At 45.7% G+C, this 22,951-nt stretch overlaps 1 protein-coding gene across 1 annotated transcript in view; it reads left to right on the plus strand.

The window, feature by feature from the left end:
• The window catches only part of LOC148477268 (uncharacterized), a 145,834-nt gene extending 128,578 nt beyond the window's left edge, over positions 1–17,256 (plus strand). Inside the window, exons 8-9 of the mRNA XM_088456966.1 lie at positions 11,530–11,692; positions 16,346–17,256. Of these exons, the coding sequence (XP_088313092.1) occupies positions 11,530–11,692; positions 16,346–17,157 (975 nt within the window). The 3' untranslated portion in view covers positions 17,158–17,256. The remainder of the gene's footprint in view (positions 1–11,529; positions 11,693–16,345) is intronic.
• Positions 17,257–22,951: the final 5,695 nt, after the last annotated feature.

Here is a 22,951-nt window from a genome sequence, read left to right on the forward strand (position 1 = left end):
CAGGGACATGACTGGGGAGGTGAGGGGATCTGGGGGTGTCACAGTGACATCACTTATATCTATAGTAATAATACAGGGACATGACCGGGGAGGTGAGGGGATCTGGGAGTGTCACAGTGACATCACTTATATCTATAGTAATAATACAGGGACATGACTGGGGAGGTGAGGGGATCTGGGAGTGTCACAGTGACATCACTTCTATCTATAGTAATAATACAGGGACATGACTGGGGAGGTGAGGGGATCTGGGAGTGTCACAGTGATATCACTTATATCTATAGTAATAATACAGGGACATGACTGGGGAGGTGAGGGGATCTGGGGGTGTCACAGTGACATCACTTATATCTATAGTAATAATACAGGGACATGACTGGGGAGGTGAGGGGATCTGGGGGTGTCACACTGACATCACTTATATCTATAGTAATAATACAGGGACATGACTGGGGAGGTGAGGGGATCTGGGAGTGTCACAGTGACATCACTTATATCTATAGTAATAATACAGGGACATGACTGGGGAGGTGAGGGGATCTGGGGGTGTCACACTGACATCACTTATATCTATAGTAATAATACAGGGACATGACTGGGGAGGTGAGGGGATCTGGGGGTGTCACACTGACATCACTTATATCTATAGTAATAATACAGGGACATGACTGGGGAGGTGAGGGGATCTGGGGGTGTCACACTGACATCACTTATATCTATAGTAATAATACAGGGACATGACTGGGGAGGTGAGGGGATCTGGGGGTGTCACAGTGACATCACTTATATCTATAGTAATAATACAGGGACATGACCGGGGAGGTGAGGGGATCTGGGAGTGTCACAGTGACATCACTTATATCTATAGTAATAATACAGGGACATGACTGGGGAGGTGAGGGGATCTGGGAGTGTCACAGTGACATCACTTCTATCTATAGTAATAATACAGGGACATGACTGGGGAGGTGAGGGGATCTGGGAGTGTCACAGTGATATCACTTATATCTATAGTAATAATACAGGGACATGACTGGGGAGGTGAGGGGATCTGGGGGTGTCACAGTGACATCACTTATATCTATAGTAATAATACAGGACATGACTGGGGAGGTGAGGGGGATCTGGGAGTGTCACAGTGACATCACTTCTATCTATAGTAATAATACAGGGACATGACTGGGGAGGTGAGGGGATCTGGGGGTGTCACAGTGACATCACTTATATCTATAGTAATAATACAGGACATGACTGGGGAGGTGAGAGGGTCTGGGAGTGTCACAGTGACATCACTTATATCTATAGTAATAATACAGGGACATGACTGGGGAGGTGAGGGGATCTGGGAGTGTCACAGTGACATCACTTATATCTATAGTAATAATACAGGGACATGACTGGGGAGGTGAGGGGATCTGGGAGTGTCACAGTGACATCACTTATATCTATAGTAATAATACAGGGACATGACTGGGGAGGTGAGGGGATCTGGGAGTGTCACAGTGACATCACTTATATCTATAGTAATAATACAGGGACATGACTGGGGAGGAGAGGGGATCTGGGAGTGTCACAGTGACATCACTTCTATCTATAGTAATAATACAGGGACATGACTGGGGAGGTGAGGGGATCTGGGAGTGTCACAGTGATATCACTTATATCTATAGTAATAATACAGGGACATGACTGGGGAGGTGAGGGGATCTGGGGGTGTCACAGTGACATCACTTATATCTATAGTAATAATACAGGACATGACTGGGGAGGTGAGGGGGATCTGGGAGTGTCACAGTGACATCACTTCTATCTATAGTAATAATACAGGGACATGACTGGGGAGGTGAGGGGATCTGGGAGTGTCACAGTGATATCACTTATATCTATAGTAATAATACAGGGACATGACTGGGGAGGTGAGGGGATCTGGGGGTGTCACAGTGACATCACTTATATCTATAGTAATAATACAGGACATGACTGGGGAGGTGAGGGGGATCTGGGAGTGTCACAGTGACATCACTTCTATCTATAGTAATAATACAGGGACATGACTGGGGAGGTGAGGGGATCTGGGGGTGTCACAGTGACATCACTTATATCTATAGTAATAATACAGGACATGACTGGGGAGGTGAGAGGGTCTGGGAGTGTCACAGTGACATCACTTATATCTATAGTAATAATACAGGGACATGACTGGGGAGGTGAGGGGATCTGGGAGTGTCACAGTGACATCACTTATATCTATAGTAATAATACAGGGACATGACTGGGGAGGTGAGGGGATCTGGGAGTGTCACAGTGACATCACTTCTATCTATAGTAATAATACAGGGACATGACTGGGGAGGTGAGGGGATCTGGGAGTGTCACAGTGATATCACTTATATCTATAGTAATAATACAGGGACATGACTGGGGAGGTGAGGGGATCTGGGGGTGTCACAGTGACATCACTTATATCTATAGTAATAATACAGGACATGACTGGGGAGGTGAGGGGATCTGGGAGTGTCACAGTGACATCACTTATATCTATAGTAATAATACAGGGACATGACTGGGGAGGTGAGGGGATCTGGGAGTGTCACAGTGACATCACTTATATCTATAGTAATAATACAGGGACATGACTGGGGAGGTGAGGGGATCTGGGGGTGTCACACTGACATCACTTATATCTATAGTAATAATACAGGGACATGACTGGGGAGGTGAGGGGATCTGGGAGTGTCACAGTGACATCACTTATATCTATAGTAATAATACAGGGACATGACTGGGGAGGTGAGGGGATCTGGGGGTGTCACACTGACATCACTTATATCTATAGTAATAATACAGGGACATGACTGGGGAGGTGAGGGGATCTGGGGGTGTCACACTGACATCACTTATATCTATAGTAATAATACAGGGACATGACTGGGGAGGTGAGGGGATCTGGGGGTGTCACACTGACATCACTTATATCTATAGTAATAATACAGGGACATGACTGGGGAGGTGAGGGGATCTGGGGGTGTCACACTGACATCACTTATATCTATAGTAATAATACAGGGACATGACTGGGGAGGTGAGAGGATCTGGGGGTGTCACAGTGACATCACTTATATCTATAGTAATAATACAGGGACATGACTGGGGAGGTGAGGGGATCTGGGAGTGTCACAGTGACATCACTTATATCTATAGTAATAATACAGGGACATGACTGGGGAGGTGAGGGGATCTGGGGGTGTCACAGTGACATCACTTATATCTATAGTAATAATACAGGGACATGACCGGGGAGGTGAGGGGATCTGGGAGTGTCACAGTGACATCACTTATATCTATAGTAATAATACAGGGACATGACCGGGGAGGTGAGGGGATCTGGGAGTGTCACAGTGACATCACTTATATCTATAGTAATAATACAGGGACATGACTGGGGAGGTGAGGGGATCTGGGAGTGTCACAGTGACATCACTTATATCTATAGTAATAATACAGGGACATGACTGTCACAGTGACATCACTTATATCTATAGTAATAATACAGGGACATGACTGGGGAGGTGAGGGGATCTGGGAGTGTCACAGTGACATCACATATCTATAGTAATAATACAGGGACATGACTGGGGAGGTGAGGGGATCTGGGAGTGTCACAGTGACATCACTTATATCTATAGTAATAATACAGGGACATGACTGGGGAGGTGAGGGGATCTGGGGGTGTCACAGTGACATCACTTATATCTATAGTAATAATACAGGGACATGACTGGGGAGATGAGAGGATCTGGGAGTGTCACAGTGACATCACATATCTATAGTAATAATACAGGGACATGACTGGGGAGGTGAGGGGATCTGGGAGTGTCACAGTGACATCACTTATATCTATAGTAATAATACAGGGACATGACTGGGGAGGTGAGGGGATCTGGGAGTCACAGTGACATCACTTATATCTATCGTAATAATACAGGGACATGACTGGGGAGGTGAGAGGATCTGGGGGTGTCACAGTGACATCACTTATATCTATAGTAATAATACAGGGACATGACTGGGGAGGTGAGGGGATCTGGGAGTGTCACAGTGACATCACTTATATCTATAGTAATAATACAGGGACATGACTGGGGAGATGAGAGGATCTGGGAGTGTCACAGTGACATCACATATCTATAGTAATAATACAGGGACATGACTGGGGAGGTGAGGGGATCTGGGAGTGTCACAGTGACATCACTTATATCTATAGTAATAATACAGGGACATGACTGGGGAGGTGAGGGGATCTGGGAGTCACAGTGACATCACTTATATCTATCGTAATAATACAGGGACATGACTGGGGAGGTGAGAGGATCTGGGGGTGTCACAGTGACATCACTTATATCTATAGTAATAATACAGGGACATGACTGGGGAGGTGAGGGGATCTGGGAGTGTCACAGTGACATCACTTATATCTATAGTAATAATACAGGGACATGACTGGGGAGGTGAGGGGATCTGGGAGTGTCACAGTGACATCACTTATATCTATAGTAATAATACAGGGACATGACTGGGGAGGTGAGGGGATCTGGGAGTGTCACAGTGACATCACTTATATCTATAGTAATAATACAGGGACATGACTGTCACAGTGACATCACTTATATCTATAGTAATAATACAGGGACATGACTGGGGAGGTGAGGGGATCTGGGAGTGTCACAGTGACATCACATATCTATAGTAATAATACAGGGACATGACTGGGGAGGTGAGGGGATCTGGGAGTGTCACAGTGACATCACTTATATCTATAGTAATAATACAGGGACATGACTGGGGAGGTGAGGGGATCTGGGGGTGTCACAGTGACATCACTTATATCTATAGTAATAATACAGGGACATGACTGGGGAGATGAGAGGATCTGGGAGTGTCACAGTGACATCACATATCTATAGTAATAATACAGGGACATGACTGGGGAGGTGAGGGGATCTGGGAGTGTCACAGTGACATCACTTATATCTATAGTAATAATACAGGGACATGACTGGGGAGGTGAGGGGATCTGGGAGTGTCACAGTGACATCACATATCTATAGTAATAATACAGGGACATGACTGGGGAGGTGAGGGGATCTGGGAGTGTCACAGTGACATCACATATCTATAGTAATAATACAGGGACATGACTGGGGAGGTGAGGGGATCTGGGAGTGTCACAGTGACATCACTTATATCTATAGTAATAATACAGGGACATGACTGGGGAGGTGAGGGGATCTGGGGGTGTCACAGTGACATCACTTATATCTATAGTAATAATACAGGGACATGACTGGGGAGGTGAGGGGATCTGGGGGTGTCACAGTGACATCACTTATATCTATAGTAATAATACAGGGACATGACTGGGGAGGTGAGGGGATCTGGGGGTGTCACACTGACATCACTTATATCTATAGTAATAATACAGGGACATGACTGGGGAGGTGAGGGGATCTGGGAGTATCACAGTGACATCACTTATATCTATAGTAATAATACAGGGACATGACTGGGGAGGTGAGGGGATCTGGGAGTCACAGTGACATCACTTATATCTATCGTAATAATACAGGGACATGACTGGGGAGGTGAGAGGATCTGGGGGTGTCACAGTGACATCACTTATATCTATAGTAATAATACAGGGACATGACTGGGGAGGTGAGGGGATCTGGGAGTGTCACAGTGACATCACTTATATCTATAGTAATAATACAGGGACATGACTGGGGAGGTGAGGGGATCTGGGAGTGTCACAGTGACATCACTTATATCTATAGTAATAATACAGGGACATGACTGGGGAGGTGAGGGGATCTGGGAGTGTCACAGTGACATCACTTATATCTATAGTAATAATACAGGGACATGACTGTCACAGTGACATCACTTATATCTATAGTAATAATACAGGGACATGACTGGGGAGGTGAGGGGATCTGGGAGTGTCACAGTGACATCACATATCTATAGTAATAATACAGGGACATGACTGGGGAGGTGAGGGGATCTGGGAGTGTCACAGTGACATCACTTATATCTATAGTAATAATACAGGGACATGACTGGGGAGGTGAGGGGATCTGGGGGTGTCACAGTGACATCACTTATATCTATAGTAATAATACAGGGACATGACTGGGGAGATGAGAGGATCTGGGAGTGTCACAGTGACATCACATATCTATAGTAATAATACAGGGACATGACTGGGGAGGTGAGGGGATCTGGGAGTGTCACAGTGACATCACATATCTATAGTAATAATACAGGGACATGACTGGGGAGGTGAGGGGATCTGGGAGTGTCACAGTGACATCACTTATATCTATAGTAATAATACAGGGACATGACTGGGGAGGTGAGGGGATCTGGGAGTGTCACAGTGACATCACTTATATCTATAGTAATAATACAGGGACATGACTGGGGAGGTGAGGGGATCTGGGGGTGTCACAGTGACATCACTTATATCTATAGTAATAATACAGGGACATGACTGGGGAGGTGAGGGGATCTGGGAGTGTCACAGTGACATCACTTATATCTATAGTAATAATACAGGGACATGACTGGGGAGGTGAGAGAATCTGGGAGTGACACAGTGACATCACATATATCTATAGTAATAATACAGGGACATGACTGGGGAGGTGAGGGGATCTGGGAATGTCACAGTGACATCACTTATATCTATAGTAATAATACAGGGACATGACTGGGGAGGTGAGGGAATCTGGGAGTGTCACAGTGACATCACTTATATCTATAGTAATAATACAGGGACATGACTGGGGAGGTGAGGGGATCTGGGAGTGTCACAGTGACATCACTTATAGCTATAGTAATAATACAGGGACATGACTGGGGAGGTGAGAGGATCTGGGAGTGTCACAGTGACATCACTTATATCTATAGTAATAATACAGGGACATGACTGGGGAGGTGAGGGGATCTGGGAGTGTCACAGTGACATCACTTATAGCTATAGTAATAATACAGGGACATGACTGGGGAGGTGAGGGGATCTGGGAGTGTCACAGTGACATCACTTATATCTATAGTAATAATACAGGGACATGACTGGGGAGGTGAGAGAATCTGGGAGTGACACAGTGACATCACATATATCTATAGTAATAATACAGGGACATGACTGGGGAGGTGAGGGGATCTGGGAGTGTCACAGTGACATCACTTATATCTATAGTAATAATACAGGGACATGACTGGGGAGGTGAGGGGATCTGGGAGTGTCACAGTGACATCACTTATATCTATAGTAATAATACAGGGACATGACTGGGGAGGAGAGGGGATCTGGGAGTGTCACAGTGACATCACTTATATCTATAGTAATAATACAGGGACATGACTGGGGAGGTGAGGGGATCTGGGAGTGTCACAGTGACCACTTATATCTATAGTAATAATACAGGGACATGACTGGGGAGGTGAGGGGATCTGGGAGTGTCACAGTGACATCACCTATATCTATAGTAATAATACAGGGACATGACTGGGGAGGTGAGGGGATCTGGGAGTGTCACAGTGACATCACCTATATCTATAGTAATAATACAGGGACATGACTGGGGAGGTGAGGGGATCTGGGAGTATCACAGTGACATCACTTATATCTATAGTAATAATACAGGGACATGACTGGGGAGGTGAGGGGATCTGGGAGTGTCACAGTGACATCACTTATATCTATAGTAATAATACAGGGACATGACTGGGGAGGTGAGGGGATCTGGGAGTGTCACAGTGACATCACTTATATCTATAGTAATAATACAGGGACATGACTGGGGAGGTGAGAGGATCTGGGGGTGTCACAGTGACATCACTTATACCTATAGTAATAATACAGGGACATGACTGGGGAGGTGAGAGGATCTGGGAGTGTCACAGTGACATCACTTATATCTATAGTATTTATTTATTTTATTAACAGTTTTTTATATAGCGCGGCATATTCCGTTGCGCTTTACAATTGTACACATTAATAGAACAAAACTGGGTAATAGACAGATATATAGGTAGGGAGGCCCTGCTCGCAAGCTTACAATCTATAGGGAAATAGGCATAGATACACAAGGATAGATGCTATATATATTGCACTTTGGTCCAGCCAGAATACACAGTTTCCTGTTGGGCTGCATGATTCAGTCACACAGGAATGTCGGCCAAATGACAGGAGGATGTGAAAGAAAGACAATGTGTGAGCTTATGTGTGGACTGTGAAAGGGGATGTAATTAGATGTTGAAGTAATCGTAATAACCGAGCAGCAAGTAGCCTGTCTCAGATATAGTATAAGTCCCACAGTCCTCAATAGAGTACATTGGCCCTCATTCAGAGCCACTCGCTAGTGGCAGTACGCTCGTTCCGAGCGATGTTCGCACATCTGCGCATGCGTACGGTTTGTAGTACGCATGCGCGAACCAGTCAGTGCGGCCGAAAATCATTTGTACGCAATATAGCGAGTGCCTGCTATTTTGAGTGACAGAATGAGGCGTATGTGGGTGGTAACAGGGGAAGGTGCTTGAAAACGGGGAGTGGAGATCCGAACGCAGGCGTGCCAAAAGGTCAAAACGGGCGTTTTATGGGTGTGCATAATTAATACAGCAGCGTCAATGACCACGTCACTTGTTTTTTTTTAACTCAGAACTGCTCGCAAAATAGCGGTTGAAAAAACCAACCACAAGAATAGCGAGCAGTTCATACCCTGTTCGATGTACTCGATTAATCTAATAAATAGCGGACATGACGTATGGTGCGAGCGGCCAGGGGGCGTTTTTATCAAATAAAGAAGCGTATGTTTCGCTCGCTCGTTCAGACTTAGAGGTGTGAACAGACTGCAATGTGCGAACGGATCATTTGCATAGCCACCCCTTGTTTTTGAACGAACGAACGCAAATAGCGAACGGCTCTGAATGAGGGCCTTTGTTCTCAGTATGTTCTCTTCTTTTTGTCACTGACACAAATATGTCAATCTGCATACAATATACTCTACATTTCCCTAAATATAGGAGATTGTTAAAATACTTGATATTGTTAAATAGTCTTCTTGTATATTATGCAAAGTTAACACCTGAATAAACAACCTCATATACTGTAGGTGGAGTTTAATTGACGTTTTCATTGTTGTCTCCCCAATACTCAGGATTACACAGTAGTGAAGAAGACATCCAGTGAGTGTGAGACACCCAGCAGCCGTCCCTGTGTGACAGGAGGACTGAGCAGGACCCAGAGCCCCATCATGGTGCCTCCACCTCACTCACTGATACATGAGAGAGACAATGACCAGAAGATCCTGGAACTCACCAACAAGATCATTCAGCCGCTGACTGGAGAGGTGACTGCTGGGAATGGGACATTATACAGTAACCCCAGGGGATGTGTCTGGGTGATGACTGGAGAGGTGACTGCTGGGAATAGGACATTATACAGTAACACCAGGGGATGTGTCTGGGTGATGACTGGAGAGGTGACTGCTGGGAATGGGACATTATACAGTAACCCCAGGGGATGTGTCTGGGTGATGACTGGAGAGGTGACTGCTGGGAATAGGACATTCTATAGTAACACCAGGGGATGTGTCTGGGTGATGACTGGAGAGGTGACTGCTGGGAATGGGACATTATACAGTAACACCAGGGGATGTGTCTGGGTGATGACTGGAGAGGTGACTGCTGGGAATGGGGCATTATACAGTAACACCAGGGGACGTGTCTGGGTGATGACTGGAGAGGTGACTGCTGGGAAAGGGACATTATACAGTAACACCAGGGGATGTGTCTGGGTGATGACTTTAGAGGTGACTGCTGGGAATAGGACATTATACAGTAACACCAGAGGATGTGTCTGGGTGATGACTGGAGATGTGACTGCTGGGAATGGGACATTATACAGTAGCACCAGGGGATGTGTCTGGGTGATGACTTTAGAGGTGACTGCTGGGAATAGGACATTATACAGTTACACCAGGGGATGTGTCTGGGGGATGACTGGAAAGGTGACTGCTGGAAATGGGACATTATACAGTAACCCCAGGGGATGTGTCTGGGTGATGACTGGAGAGGTGACTGCTGGGAATAGGACATTCTATAGTAACACCAGGGGATGTGTCTGGGTGATGACTGGAGAGGTGACTGCTGGGAATGGGGCATTATACAGTAACACCAGGGGACGTGTCTGGGTGATGACTGGAGAGGTGACTGCTGGGAAAGGGACATTATACAGTAACACCAGGGGATGTGTCTGGGTGATGACTTTAGAGGTGACTGCTGGGAATAGGACATTATACAGTAACACCAGAGGATGTGTCTGGGTGATGACTGGAGATGTGACTGCTGGGAATGGGACATTATACAGTAGCACCAGGGGATGTGTCTGGGTGATGACTTTAGAGGTGACTGCTGGGAATAGGACATTATACAGTTACACCAGGGGATGTGTCTGGGGGATGACTGGAAAGGTGACTGCGGAAATGGGGCATTATACAGTAACACCAGGGGATGTGTCTGGGTGATGACTGTATCATTGTGTGTGTCAGGTTCCTATAAGGTGTCAAGATGTAATTTTTTATGTTTCCATGCAGGAGGGGGGTTATATAGAGAAACACAGGGGTCTGTACAAGGACGTGATGATGGAGAATCACTGGCCCCTCATATCACTGGGTAAGAGGAGACTGTCATTTATTGTACAGGGGAGAGCGGGTATGGGGGCCCCTATATACACACATCATCTGATAATCACATATATATACAATGTACTCAGTCACTGTGTGTCTCCAACAGATGGGCCCAGTAACAGAAATAACCCAGAGAGATGTCCCCGTCCTCTTTATTCACAGGATTGTATAGAGAATCACAGATCCCCACAGAAGCATCAGGTAGGTGGGATTAAGGGTCCCCCAGTGACTGTCAGTATATGATCTGTACAGAAGCTGTGTGTGTCTTATACACTGATATTATACTGTGTAATCTCAAGTAATGACATCAGACATTATGCAATTTTTTATGCTCTGATTTAATTAGGGTGAAGATCTGACTAATATTAAGATAAATTATATAGACGGAGAAGAAGAGATGTATGTGACTGACTACAAGGCAGAAGATATAGAGGGAGAAGAAGAGATGTATGTGACTAATATGAAGGCAGAAGATATAGAGGGAGAAGAAGAGACGTATGTGATTGATATGAAGGCAGAAGATATAGAGGGAGAAGAAGAGACGTATGTAACTGATATAAAGGCAGAAGATATAGAGGGAGAAGAAGAGACGTATGTGACTGATATGAAGGCAGAAGATATAGAGGGAGAAGAAGAGACGTATGTGACTGATATAAAGACAGAAGATACAGAGGGAGAAGAAGAGATGTATGTGACTGATATGAAGGCAGAAGATATAGAGGGAGAAGAAGAGACGTATGTGACTGATATGAAGGCAGAAGATAAAGAGGGAGAAGAAGAGACGTATGTGACTGATATAAAGGCAGAAGATAAAGAGGGAGAAGAAGAGACGTATGTGACTGATATGAAGACAGAAGATACAGAGGGAGAAGAAGAGACGTTTGTGAGGGGTGATCAGCAGTGTATGGAGGAGGACAGTTTTACAGATATCAACACCGGTAAGTAATAAACACTTATTACAGAAAAGAGTCACATTCTCTCTCTGCACCATGATATAGTGTTCAGTTTGATTTTAACCAGTGTATTATATGTGTTGATTTTGAATGTTCTCCCAGTTTTGTGTGGATTTCCTTCCACAATCCAAAATTATACTGGTATATTAATTGACTTCTAACACAATGCTCCTGTGTGTTCAGATATGTAGATAGAAAACTCCTATGTGTATGGAACTTGGGAATGACTACATATCTTGCATACATCGCTATGATTGGCTGATTATACATAAAAAAAATAATTCAATCAGTAAAATCATCTTCTACAGTCCATATTATTCTGCTGCTCTCCCCCTCACATCATGTCACTGTGTGTCACCAGCCCAGAGATCTGACCAGTCTCCTCCCCACACTATCTGGTGTATCTCATACATCAGGATCCATCAGCCCCTATTATACTCCTGCTCTCCCCCTCACATCATGTCACTGTGTGTTACCAGCCCAGAGATCTGACCAGTCTCCTCCCCACACTATCTGGTGTATCTCATACATCAGGATCCATCAGCCCCTATTATACTCCTGCTCTCCCCCTCACATCATGTCACTGTGTGTTACCAGCCCAGAGATCTGACCAGTCTCCTCCCCACACACACACAGAGCTATAACCACACACCAGTCATTGTACAATGGCTTCCTCCAGTCTCTGTGTTTCGGTGCTCTTTACTGTTACACTTTATCTGCTGACCTGTCTCTGTATCCTGCTCTGCCCTTCTGCTGTCTTCATTACTTTGCTTTTGCCAATCTGTGCCCTGCGCCATTCGCCTACCCTATCCTGCTGCCACCCCTGCTCTGTGCCACTCCCTTACCCTGTCCTCCTGCCTCTCCCCGCTCTGTGCCCTGCGCCATTCCCCTACCCTGTCTAGCTGCCACCCCCCGCTCTATATATCAGTTAGTGCCATGTTATACACATTGTGCGGTCTCATAGTGTGCGTGGTTGTTAGTAATTCCTGAGTAAGGTCAGGGCTTGTGCAAGTGTGCGTGAGGTTGCGATGGGACTCGATTGTACCGATGGTTTGGCTATTCTGCTAAACATTACGGATGTGTGTGAGGTAAAGTGGGCGTCCTTATGTTGTGCTGAGTCTGCAGTGGATTAGCTGCTATCGCAGTTGTACTGTGTGTGTACGCAATATTGCCATCTCTAGTGAATCTGACCAGGGCTCGACAAATCTCTGTAAAGTCTAGGAGCCATCTTAAAAATTTAGGAGCCATGCCATCGTCCGCAACCAAAATATTTGAAAACTTGTATAGACCACCACTCATGCCCCATAATTGCCCCTTAATCTCCCTGCATGCCATCAGACCACCAAGCATGCCCCATAATTGCCCCTTGATCTCCTTGCATGCCATCGGACCACCATGCATGCCGCTTAATTGCCCCTTAATCTCCCTGCATGCCATCAGACCACCAATCATGCTTCTTCAATGGTTATCAGGTTCTATCACATGCCCATACCTGTCGCCAATTCATATTATGCCACACAGTATACCCTAAATAGGGTGAAGCCCTCTCACAACACTGCACACAGCACATATCGGTTTCAAAAGTTGAACTGTCTAGTACTGACTAGTGACAGGGGTAGCAGACGTGTCGTCCTCTTGCTGCTGTAGAACTACACATACCAGTATGTCCTGCAACAATTTGGCTGCTAGGGTATGCTGGGAATTGTAGCTCCATATAAGCTGCAGTGCCACATGTTGCCTACCCCTGGTCTAGCACATCTAAGACCTCTCCTTTATGTGATAACTATTGCAGAGTCCCTTACATATATGGAGATTACACTATGAGTTAGATGGATGGTCGGTCTCAGTACAGAGGTGTGTGTGGCAGATGGTCCCTGTAATCCCCTCCCCCAGAATGAGGCCAGGCCCCTCCCTTCATAGCACCACTGACAGGTGACAGGACAGAGGGGCAGTTATTGGTTACTAGCACATATACAGTTGGGGGGGCAGTTATTGGTGACTAGCACATATTCAGCTGTGGGGCAGTTATTGGTGACTAGCACATATACAGCTGGGAGGGCAGTTATTGATGACTAGCACATATACAGCTGGGAGGGCAGTTATTGATGACTAGCACATATACAGCTGGGGGGCAGTTATTGGTGACTAGCACATATACAGCTGGGAGGGCAGTTATTGGTGACTAGCACATATACAGCTGGGAGGGCAGTTATTGATGACTAGCACATATACAGCTGGGAGGGCAGTTATTGATGACTAGCACATATACAGCTGGGGGGCAGTTATTGGTGACTAGCACATATACAGCTGGGAGGGCAGTTATTGGTGACTAGCACATATATAGCTGGGGGGGGCAGTTATTGGTGACTAGCACATATACAGCTGGGAGGGCAGTTATTGGTGACTAGCACATATACAGCTGGGAGGGCAGTTATTGGTGACTAGCACATATACACATATACAGCTGGGAGGGCAGTTATTGGTGACTAGCACATATACAGCTGGGAGGGCAGTTATTGGTGACTAGCACATATACACATATACAGCTGGGAGGGCAGTTATTGGTGACTAGCACATATACTGCTGGGAGGGCAGTTATTGGTGACTGACTAGCACATATACAGCTGGGAGGGCAGTTATTGGTGACTAGCACATATACAGCTGGGAGGCAGTTATTGGTGACTAGCACATATACAACTGGAAGGGCAGTTATTGGTGAATGGCACATAAATGGGGTAGTAGTTGCTGATGGATGTTACATAATACAGAGCCCTGTACTGATACTAATACCCACCCCACAGGGTACACAATATAATAATTCCCACCCCAAGGTGCAACACAACTCACCCAGCTGCAAACGTGCAGTGGAGCTAATGGCAGGCTCCCCCATACTAGGCAGAGGAAACATGTAGAGGAACTACAAGTAACAGCATGCACTGTAGGAGCCCCAGGCTGTAAGGGTTGCATGCTTATCTACCCAACGCTGTGCGAGCTAGAATGGGTTTCAGCCCTCATCACCTGGGTCTGCATGGACTCCCTGTAAAAGTTGGTCCTGCGGGTGTGAGTTTGGGAAGCCGCAGCGGCCCTGGCACCATGCTGCAGCCAGCTAATTACTCCAGTCCTGCAGTGGCTTCAGGGCGGGTGGGCTCCATCCACTCTGCTGGGCAGTCACAGATCGGTGGCATGGCCTGTGAGACGGTCGGTCTTTCCGTCTGTCTCCCCCCCACTTACATGCTGCGGTGAGGAGGCTCTGGTGACTTCTCTCCTTCATCACACACACGCTGCCTTGCAGGAGGGAGGAGGCGGAGCCACACTGACTGACTGTGGCAGGTACACACTCCTCCTCCTGTGACCGGCATGCCTCGTCTACTGCTGTAACCATCTCCGGAGCAGCTTTTATTTTATTTATTTTAATTAGCTTTACTTGTACTATGCCTGCCCTGACTCTTGTAAAACCTAGTCACCAGGACTAAAATCTTGGTCGCCATGGCGACCGGGATTTGTCGCATCAGGCCCATAGATTGTAAGCTCCACTGTGGCATGGCCTGACGTGAATGACTAAATAGTCTTCATTCTAGCACCCTGCACCTCTCTCAACTTGAGCAGTTCCACTTTCCTGCCTGGGGTGTCACTCTCTGCTCTGGTGCTTCTAGCACACACTGGTCTCTATATCAGAAGTTTATTGCATCAGCTGAGTGTGCAAAACGCATCAGAGCTGAGAGTGATACCCCAGGCAGGAAAGAGGAACTGCATATCTGTGCTATATAACGTGCTTCTCAGTGTGTCTGTGCTATATAACGTGCTTCTCAGTGTGTCTGTGCTATATAACGTGCTTCTCAGTGTGTCTGTGCTATATAAAGTGCTTCTCAGTGTGTCTGTGCTATATAAAGTGCTTCTCAGTGTGTCTGTGCTATATAACGTGCTTCTCAGTGTGTCTGTGCTATATAAAGTGCTTCTCAGTGTGTCTGTGCTATATAACGTGCTTCTCAGTGTGTCTGTGCTATATAACGTGCTTCTCAGTGTGTCTGTGCTATATAACGTGCTTCTCAGTGTGTCTGTGCTATATAACGTGCTTCTCAGTGTGTCTGTGCTGTATAAAGTGCTTCTCAGTATGTCTGTGCTATATAACGTGCTTCTCAGTGTGTCTGTGCTATATAAAGTGCTTCTCAGTGTGTCTGTGCTATATAACGTGCTTCTCATTATGTATGTGCTATATAAAGTGCTCAGTATGTCTGTGCTATATAAAGTGCTCAGTATGTCTGTGCTATATAAAGTGCTTCTCAGTGTGTCTGTGCTATATAAAGTGCTTCTCAGTATCTGTGCTATATAAAGTGCTTCTCAGTATGTCTGTGCTATATAAAGTGCTGCTCAGTATGTCTGTGCTATATAAAGTGCTTCTCATTATGTCTGTGCTATATAAAGAGCTCAGTGTGTCTGTGCTATATAACGTGCTTCTCAGTATATCTGTGCTATATAAAGTGCTACTCAGTATATCTGTGTTATATAAAGTGCTTCTCATTATGTATGTGCTATATAAAGTGCTTCTCAGTGTGTCTGTGCTATATAAAATGCTTCTCAGTGTGTCTGTGCTATATAAAGTGCTGTGAATAATAATAATAATAGTTATTGTATTTTCAGCAGATGGACGCACAAGCAGGAATGACTTGGAGGGAGATCTCATCTTGTCTACACATATTAAAATAGAAGATAACATCACACATGAATCTCCAGGAGATAATCCCATTACACAAAATATACATCCAGCGCCTCACAGTGCAGCTATAGCATCTGATACCGCTAATTGTGACCAATGTTCTCCTGATACCTCAGCTTTTGTTACACGTAGTGCAGCTCAAACACCTGATAAATTATTTCCCTGTTCTGAATGTGGGAAATGTTTTACAAACAAATCATATCTTGTTGTACATCAGAGATATCACACAGGTGAGAAACCATTTCCATGCTCTGAGTGTGGGAAATGTTTTACACAGAAATCACATCTTGTTATACATCAGAAAAGTCACACAGGTGAGAAACCGTTTTCTTGCTCTGAGTGTGGAAAATGTTTTACATATAAATCAAGCCTTGTTACACATGAGAGAACTCATACAGGGGAGAAACCATTTCCATGCTCTGAATGTCGGAAATATTTTACACGGAAATCAGCTCTTGATAGACATCAGAGATATCACACAGGTGAGAAACCATTTCCATGCTCTGAGTGTGGGAAATGTTTTAGAGAAAAATCAGAGCTTATTAAACATCAACGAGTCCACACAGGTGAGAGGCCATTTTCATGTTCCAAATGTGGGAAATGTTTTACAATCAAATCAAATCTTGTTGTACATCAGAGAAATCACACAGGTGAGAAGCCATTTCCATGTTCTGAGTGGGAAACGTTTTACACAGAAATCAGAATTTGTTACACATCAGAGAACTCACACAGGTGAAAAACCATTTCCATGTTCTGAGTGTGGAAGATCTTTTACACACAAATCAGCTCTTGTTAGACATCAGAGACGTCACACAGGTGAGAAACCATTTCCATGTTCTGAATGTGGGAAATGTTTTACACTGAAACCACATCTTGTTACACATCAGAGAAGTCACACTGGTGAAAAACCATTTCCATGTTCTGAATGTGGGAAATGTTTTACACAGAAATCACATCTTGTTAAACATCAGAGATGTCACACAGGGGAGAAACCATTTCCATGTCCTGATTGTGGGAAATGTTTTACACAGACATCAGATCTATTTAGGCATCAGAAACGTCACACAGGAGAAAAACAATGTGTGTGAGTATCTAGAAATTGCAGCAGTATTTGCAGGACTGAAAATGTTCAAAACAAGCATTTATACAATATTAGCCTAGATTGTTGTCCCTGCTTAGTGATAGATAAATGACATTTGAATTTCAAAACTATATACTAAAATATTTAATAAAAATCCACACGAATGTCACCAACATAGGGCTCCAACAGGTACCTCATGTAATGGCTTTCAGTTTCCTTATTCTGTCAGATCAGAGTTTCCCAAACTCTGCTATTACAGGCCAGGTTTTCAGGACATTCATGCTTGAGCACAGGTCACCTAAATAGTACCTAAGTCAATTTGATTTAACCATTTGAATTCAAGCATGGATATCCTTGAACTCTGGCCTGTAATGGGGGAGTTTGGGAAGCTCTGTATTAGATTATTATTGTGCTATTGGCGTATTTGTGCAGTAACAAGACCACATGATGTAATATAGGGACATAACTAATCTGTCATCGTGACAATGTGCTGGGGATGTAATATGGGAAGTGGGAAACTATGACATCATGTGATGACTGGGCTGTAAGTGATGGGGTGAGATGGCTGATATAATGACATCTGTAACCTCTGATTTTATCTCACTGGATCCAGTATTCTCTGGTTGGGTTTCCTGGTAAATGGATCTCTAATCTCCTTACAGCAGTCTGATGTCTGGTTCCTTCTAATTAGATCCTCTGTAACCTACTATTTACACTATTCCAAAGGATAAGGACATTAATATCATGATCTCTTATGTAATTTATATATTATTAGATAATGTAATTAGTGTTGGGACACAGGAAGCTGCTGGTCCTGGTATAAACCACTTAGTAATGTCCATTAAGTGCATCAGGCTCCCGATATCCCCAGCAGAATACAGATGTGAGCAGGGTACGTAGTAATGGGGGAATAATACAGGGACATCACAGGATAAGTAGGATCAGTACAGATTGTCCTCAGTATGTCCTGCACTGTCACCTCCCACAGTGGTGACACCACCAGTAATGTGCATCCAGCTCCCGATATCTCCAGCAGAATACAGATGTGAGCAGGGTACGTAGTAATGGGGGAATAATACAGGGACATCACAGGATAAGTAGGATCAGTACAGATTGTCCTCAGTATGTCCTGCACTGTCACCTCCCACAGTGGTGACACCACCAGTAATGTGCATCCAGCTCCCGATATCCCCAGCAGAATACAGATGTGAGCAGGGTACGTAGTAATGGGGGAATAATACAGGGACATCACAGGATAAGTAGGATCAGTACAGATTGTCCTCAGTATGTCCTGCACTGTCACCTCCCACAATGGTGACACCACCAGTAATGTGCAGGGTCCGGAGATGGAGATTATTTGGTAGTGAGGAAATCACAGAAAGGACAATACAAGCTTTGTTATACACCTACAAAAATATGAGTTCAAAGGGTTTGGTAACATGTAAGAAAACTAAACGCTGCACGGATCTGTCTGACGTCCATGTGGAGTAACACAGCTGCGTGTGGCAATTGTATGTTATTATTTACCACACTTGTTGACCTGAATGTTTTTGTACATTGTTAGTAAAGCTGGATTAGTCTCCAGTTGCCCTCTCGGTGGTGCACATGTTCTGTGATGGCCTAGGTTTAAGTTCTAATGATTTGCTGTAAGAAGGGATTTAGTGGAAACACTAATATAACCAGAGATGTCACAAGGAAGTATAGAGGTTTCTGCATGAGGGTGAGTTGTGTCTCACGGGCTGGTCACACTAGGCCACAGCTGGCAGGAGAAAATAACATAGATAGGGACAGGGCAGTCATCTATAGACCAGGGTACGAGCCGAGGTCAGGGCCACAGAAGAACAAACGTCAGACATAAGCCGGGTCACTATTGGTCAGTCAGATAATTTCTATGACTCATTCAGAACTAGATATAAACTGACATGCTGTATTACTCTGTCACTTTAGGTACCGGTGAATATAGGTATATATTGGGGTGATTATAGGTATATATTGGGGTTGCACCAGCTCTTTGTATTCCCAGGTTCTTGTTATGCAGTTTTTACTGTTTTGTTTTTCTCCTTCATCCACTAGGGGACACTGGAGTTCAAGACAGTGGGGTATAGACGATGGTAGAGTGGAGCCTGGCACTTTAAATAATTTAGAAGTGTGACTGGCTCCTCCCCCTCTATGCCCCATCAGCCCCAGTTTTTAGAATGTGCCCGAGAGAGCCGGTCGCACATCAGGCTGTCTCCAGCCTTTTTCATATTTTTTAATTTTTATTTAACACTGAGGACAGGCAGGCTGCTTGCTGTGGCAGTCTGCCTGCTACGTGGGAGCCGCCGGGAAGGGCACCACACGGCTACTGCAGCCTGTGTCCGGTGACCCTGAGGAGGGGGCACACACAAAGGAGTCATCGGACCCCGAGAAGACCCGCCACTGCTGACAACGGCATGTGTCCGGGTTCCTCTCCGCCCCCTCAGCCCAGCATCCCGGCCGCAGCAGCTGTGAGTATGACCACTGCTCCTGATTGGCAGAAGCAGTGGATGTATAAGTGACACTGTCACTGTTAAGAGGGCCCGACTTTCCCCTCCCCCCGCACCACCCTCTCCCCGACTTCGGATCTCCAGGTCAAGGGGGTCACCAGGTGCTGTAGTCACGAGGGCGCAAATTACAGCCCGGTCGTCGCTGGGGCTGCTGGAGCGAAATGGTGCGTCATGCAAGCTAGCGGCGCCTATTATAGTCGGGCTCCCTCCTCACTGCCGCGCTGTGTACACCACGCGGCTGTCAGCGCTGCTGCATAGAGAAGCTCGTTAGCAGCGCCGATGGCGCTTGCCCTCCTCACAAAGGCGGGCTACCGTGGCTAATAAGTCCCGCTGTCTTCATCAGCGCACGGACCCGGCGTCGAGACCCGCCCTAAACATACACTTATGGCGCGTACTGCAACAGCGGCGCCATTTGTAAGGGTTCTCCCCCTTATTACTCCGCAGCAGCACTCCGCATAGCCGGCAAGCACAGCGCTGAGTCATTTCACGGGAGCAGTGGACATCAGCTGATGCTCTCCTAAGCAGGAGAGGTGTTCTTTTGAGACCAAGTTTTTACTCGTGATCGCTCCCCGTGCCCGGCGCCTACACACAGTGATGTATGCAGCGCGGACCAGCGCCTGCAAGAGAGCGCGCTTCCCTCTTAAGGACAATATAAACAACTCCCTCTTTTATTAAGAGGGGTCCGTCGTACAGCACAACGCTGACTCACTCTTGCTCGGGGGAGAAAATGAAAGTACGGGTCCCGCCGCTAGGTGTAGCCGGCTGAGTCCGGGTCTCCTGCCCCTCCCCCCACAATGGGGAGATGTGTATTGAAGCTCTGTTACCTGTAGGTCAGGTAAGTGACAGACGGCTGACTGCGCTATCACTTACAAAAAGCGCTGGAGCTCTCACAGTAGGTACAGCGCCAGTAGCACTGAGGCAGCCGGTATATATTTAACAGGGCAGCACAGACTGTGTAATGGTTAGCATTGCCGCCTCACAGCACTGAGGTCATGGGTTTGTTTCCCACTATGACCCTGTGTGGAGTTTGTATATTCTCCCTGTGCTTGCGTGTGTTTTATAACAGCGTAGCTGTTAGCCTGCTGAGGCGGTGCTTTAATGTATAAGCTCCGGCGCTAGCTACTTCGGGGCACTTGTGTTTAAGCCGCATCGGCGCCCTCCACAGCAGTATAGCTCATTGCCCTAACACCTGCTGCTCTGATGGATATGTCTAGCCTTTTGCTGCCCCTCCCTCAACCTTGCGCTTAGCAGGTGCACTATGACTCCGCTTTATGCGGTTCTGTTGAGGGGACAGCTTATGTTAGCCGGGACTCTTCCCGGCTAGCATGGACATTTTGCGCACACAGCGTGGTATAACTTTACCCTAGCGCAATGTAAGAGTCATCTCTGTCTCTTCTGCAACACATGTATATGTACGCGTTGTGTGTGTGTATGTAGATGTATATGTAATCCCATATAGGCTGTATGTGGGGGTGTGTGTGTGTGTGTGTGTGTGTGTGTGTATATGTATGAATGTATGTGTATACCTTTTTTCTACTCTGCTAATCGGGTGGTCTATGGACAAGTCTTATTCCAGAGAGGTTAATTAGCACACTGCGCAAGGGTGACAAGCGTTCCAGTGCACGCTTTGGCAGCACATATACAAAAATATTGGAATGATATCTGTGGGTCTCAACCCAGCGTTGGCTGAGGGGGCAGGCCTTGGGTCAGGTCCTCCCGAATGATCCATTCTCAGGAACGAGAATCCCATATTGGGCTTACCATCCCTGTGGCCCAGCATTAGAGGCTGGGACGGCCACTTCTTTAGCTGTGTTAATAACAACAGCAGGCCTTTATCCCCTGTTTAGATGGGGGGATTGCGCTGCGGTTTTTCCCAAGGGACAGGTCTCCCTTTTAATATGTTGGGAAGGCTCTGTTAGAATACAGCTCACTTTTTGGGGACAGTAATCCCTTAAATTTGTGGATTGTTACTCTTCTGCACACATATATAGCTCCACTGATTAAGGCGAGCACACCAGTAACAGAGGGGTCCCAGGTCCAATACCAGTCTGGGACAGCACGCTGATAAAATATCCTGCCCATTACACCGTAGCAGGCTGATGGCTACACGCGACACTTGAGCAGTCTCCCTGCGTTGAGGTAAGCCACATGTATTTATACTAAGCCCTGCTATAGAACATATACATGCTGGAGTCCTGTGGCTCAGTTCCTTCCTTCCATGGCTCTAACTATTGCTCATGTTCTAATTTTAAATATTATCGTCACCTACTAATCTTGTATGTAGGTATGCATATATGGAGATATATATATCGCTTCTTATCCTTATCATAAGGCAGAGGTAGGATCTGTTATCAGTTTTATGTCTGGTACCTAGCATATTTAAAAGAAGGATTCTGCAATTGAAGGCTGGACTCTCCTCATGCAGTAGTTGGTATAATAACTCCGCTTTACACCATCTCTCCCTAAGGATTTGTATGTGGGTGTGTGTACGTACCTATATTTCCACAGATGGGAAGCCGCCTGGGATTACCAAGGCTGTCAGCTTATCCATATGTGTGTGTATATATATATATATATATATATTAAATGGTGGCTCTGTAGACTAGAGTCATGTTCTGCAGCTTACATACTGATAGACATTGCTTCTATTATGAACCCTATACATGACTGGGGCCTTGTATATAAAGATATGTACTTCCATCCTCCTGGGGTTATAGTTCCTTCTTGTTAGTCCCTATCTATGGCGCCCCCCTTTAGGGTGATCTATGATTATTTCAACTTTGCACTTGGTAGCAAACTTATAAGACACAGAATGCAGGATATAGCAGGACATATATAAATATAGCATGCTGATCTCCCGATGCAGGAGTCTGACAAGTTAACTTGCTATGTTGGCACTACTCTTGCTTTCAAAGAGATGGCCT

Source organism: Taudactylus pleione, unplaced genomic scaffold, assembly GCF_031769625.1.
Source record: "Taudactylus pleione unplaced genomic scaffold, aTauple2 ptg000730l, whole genome shotgun sequence".
NCBI classification, from domain to species: Eukaryota; Metazoa; Chordata; class Amphibia; order Anura; family Myobatrachidae; genus Taudactylus; species Taudactylus pleione.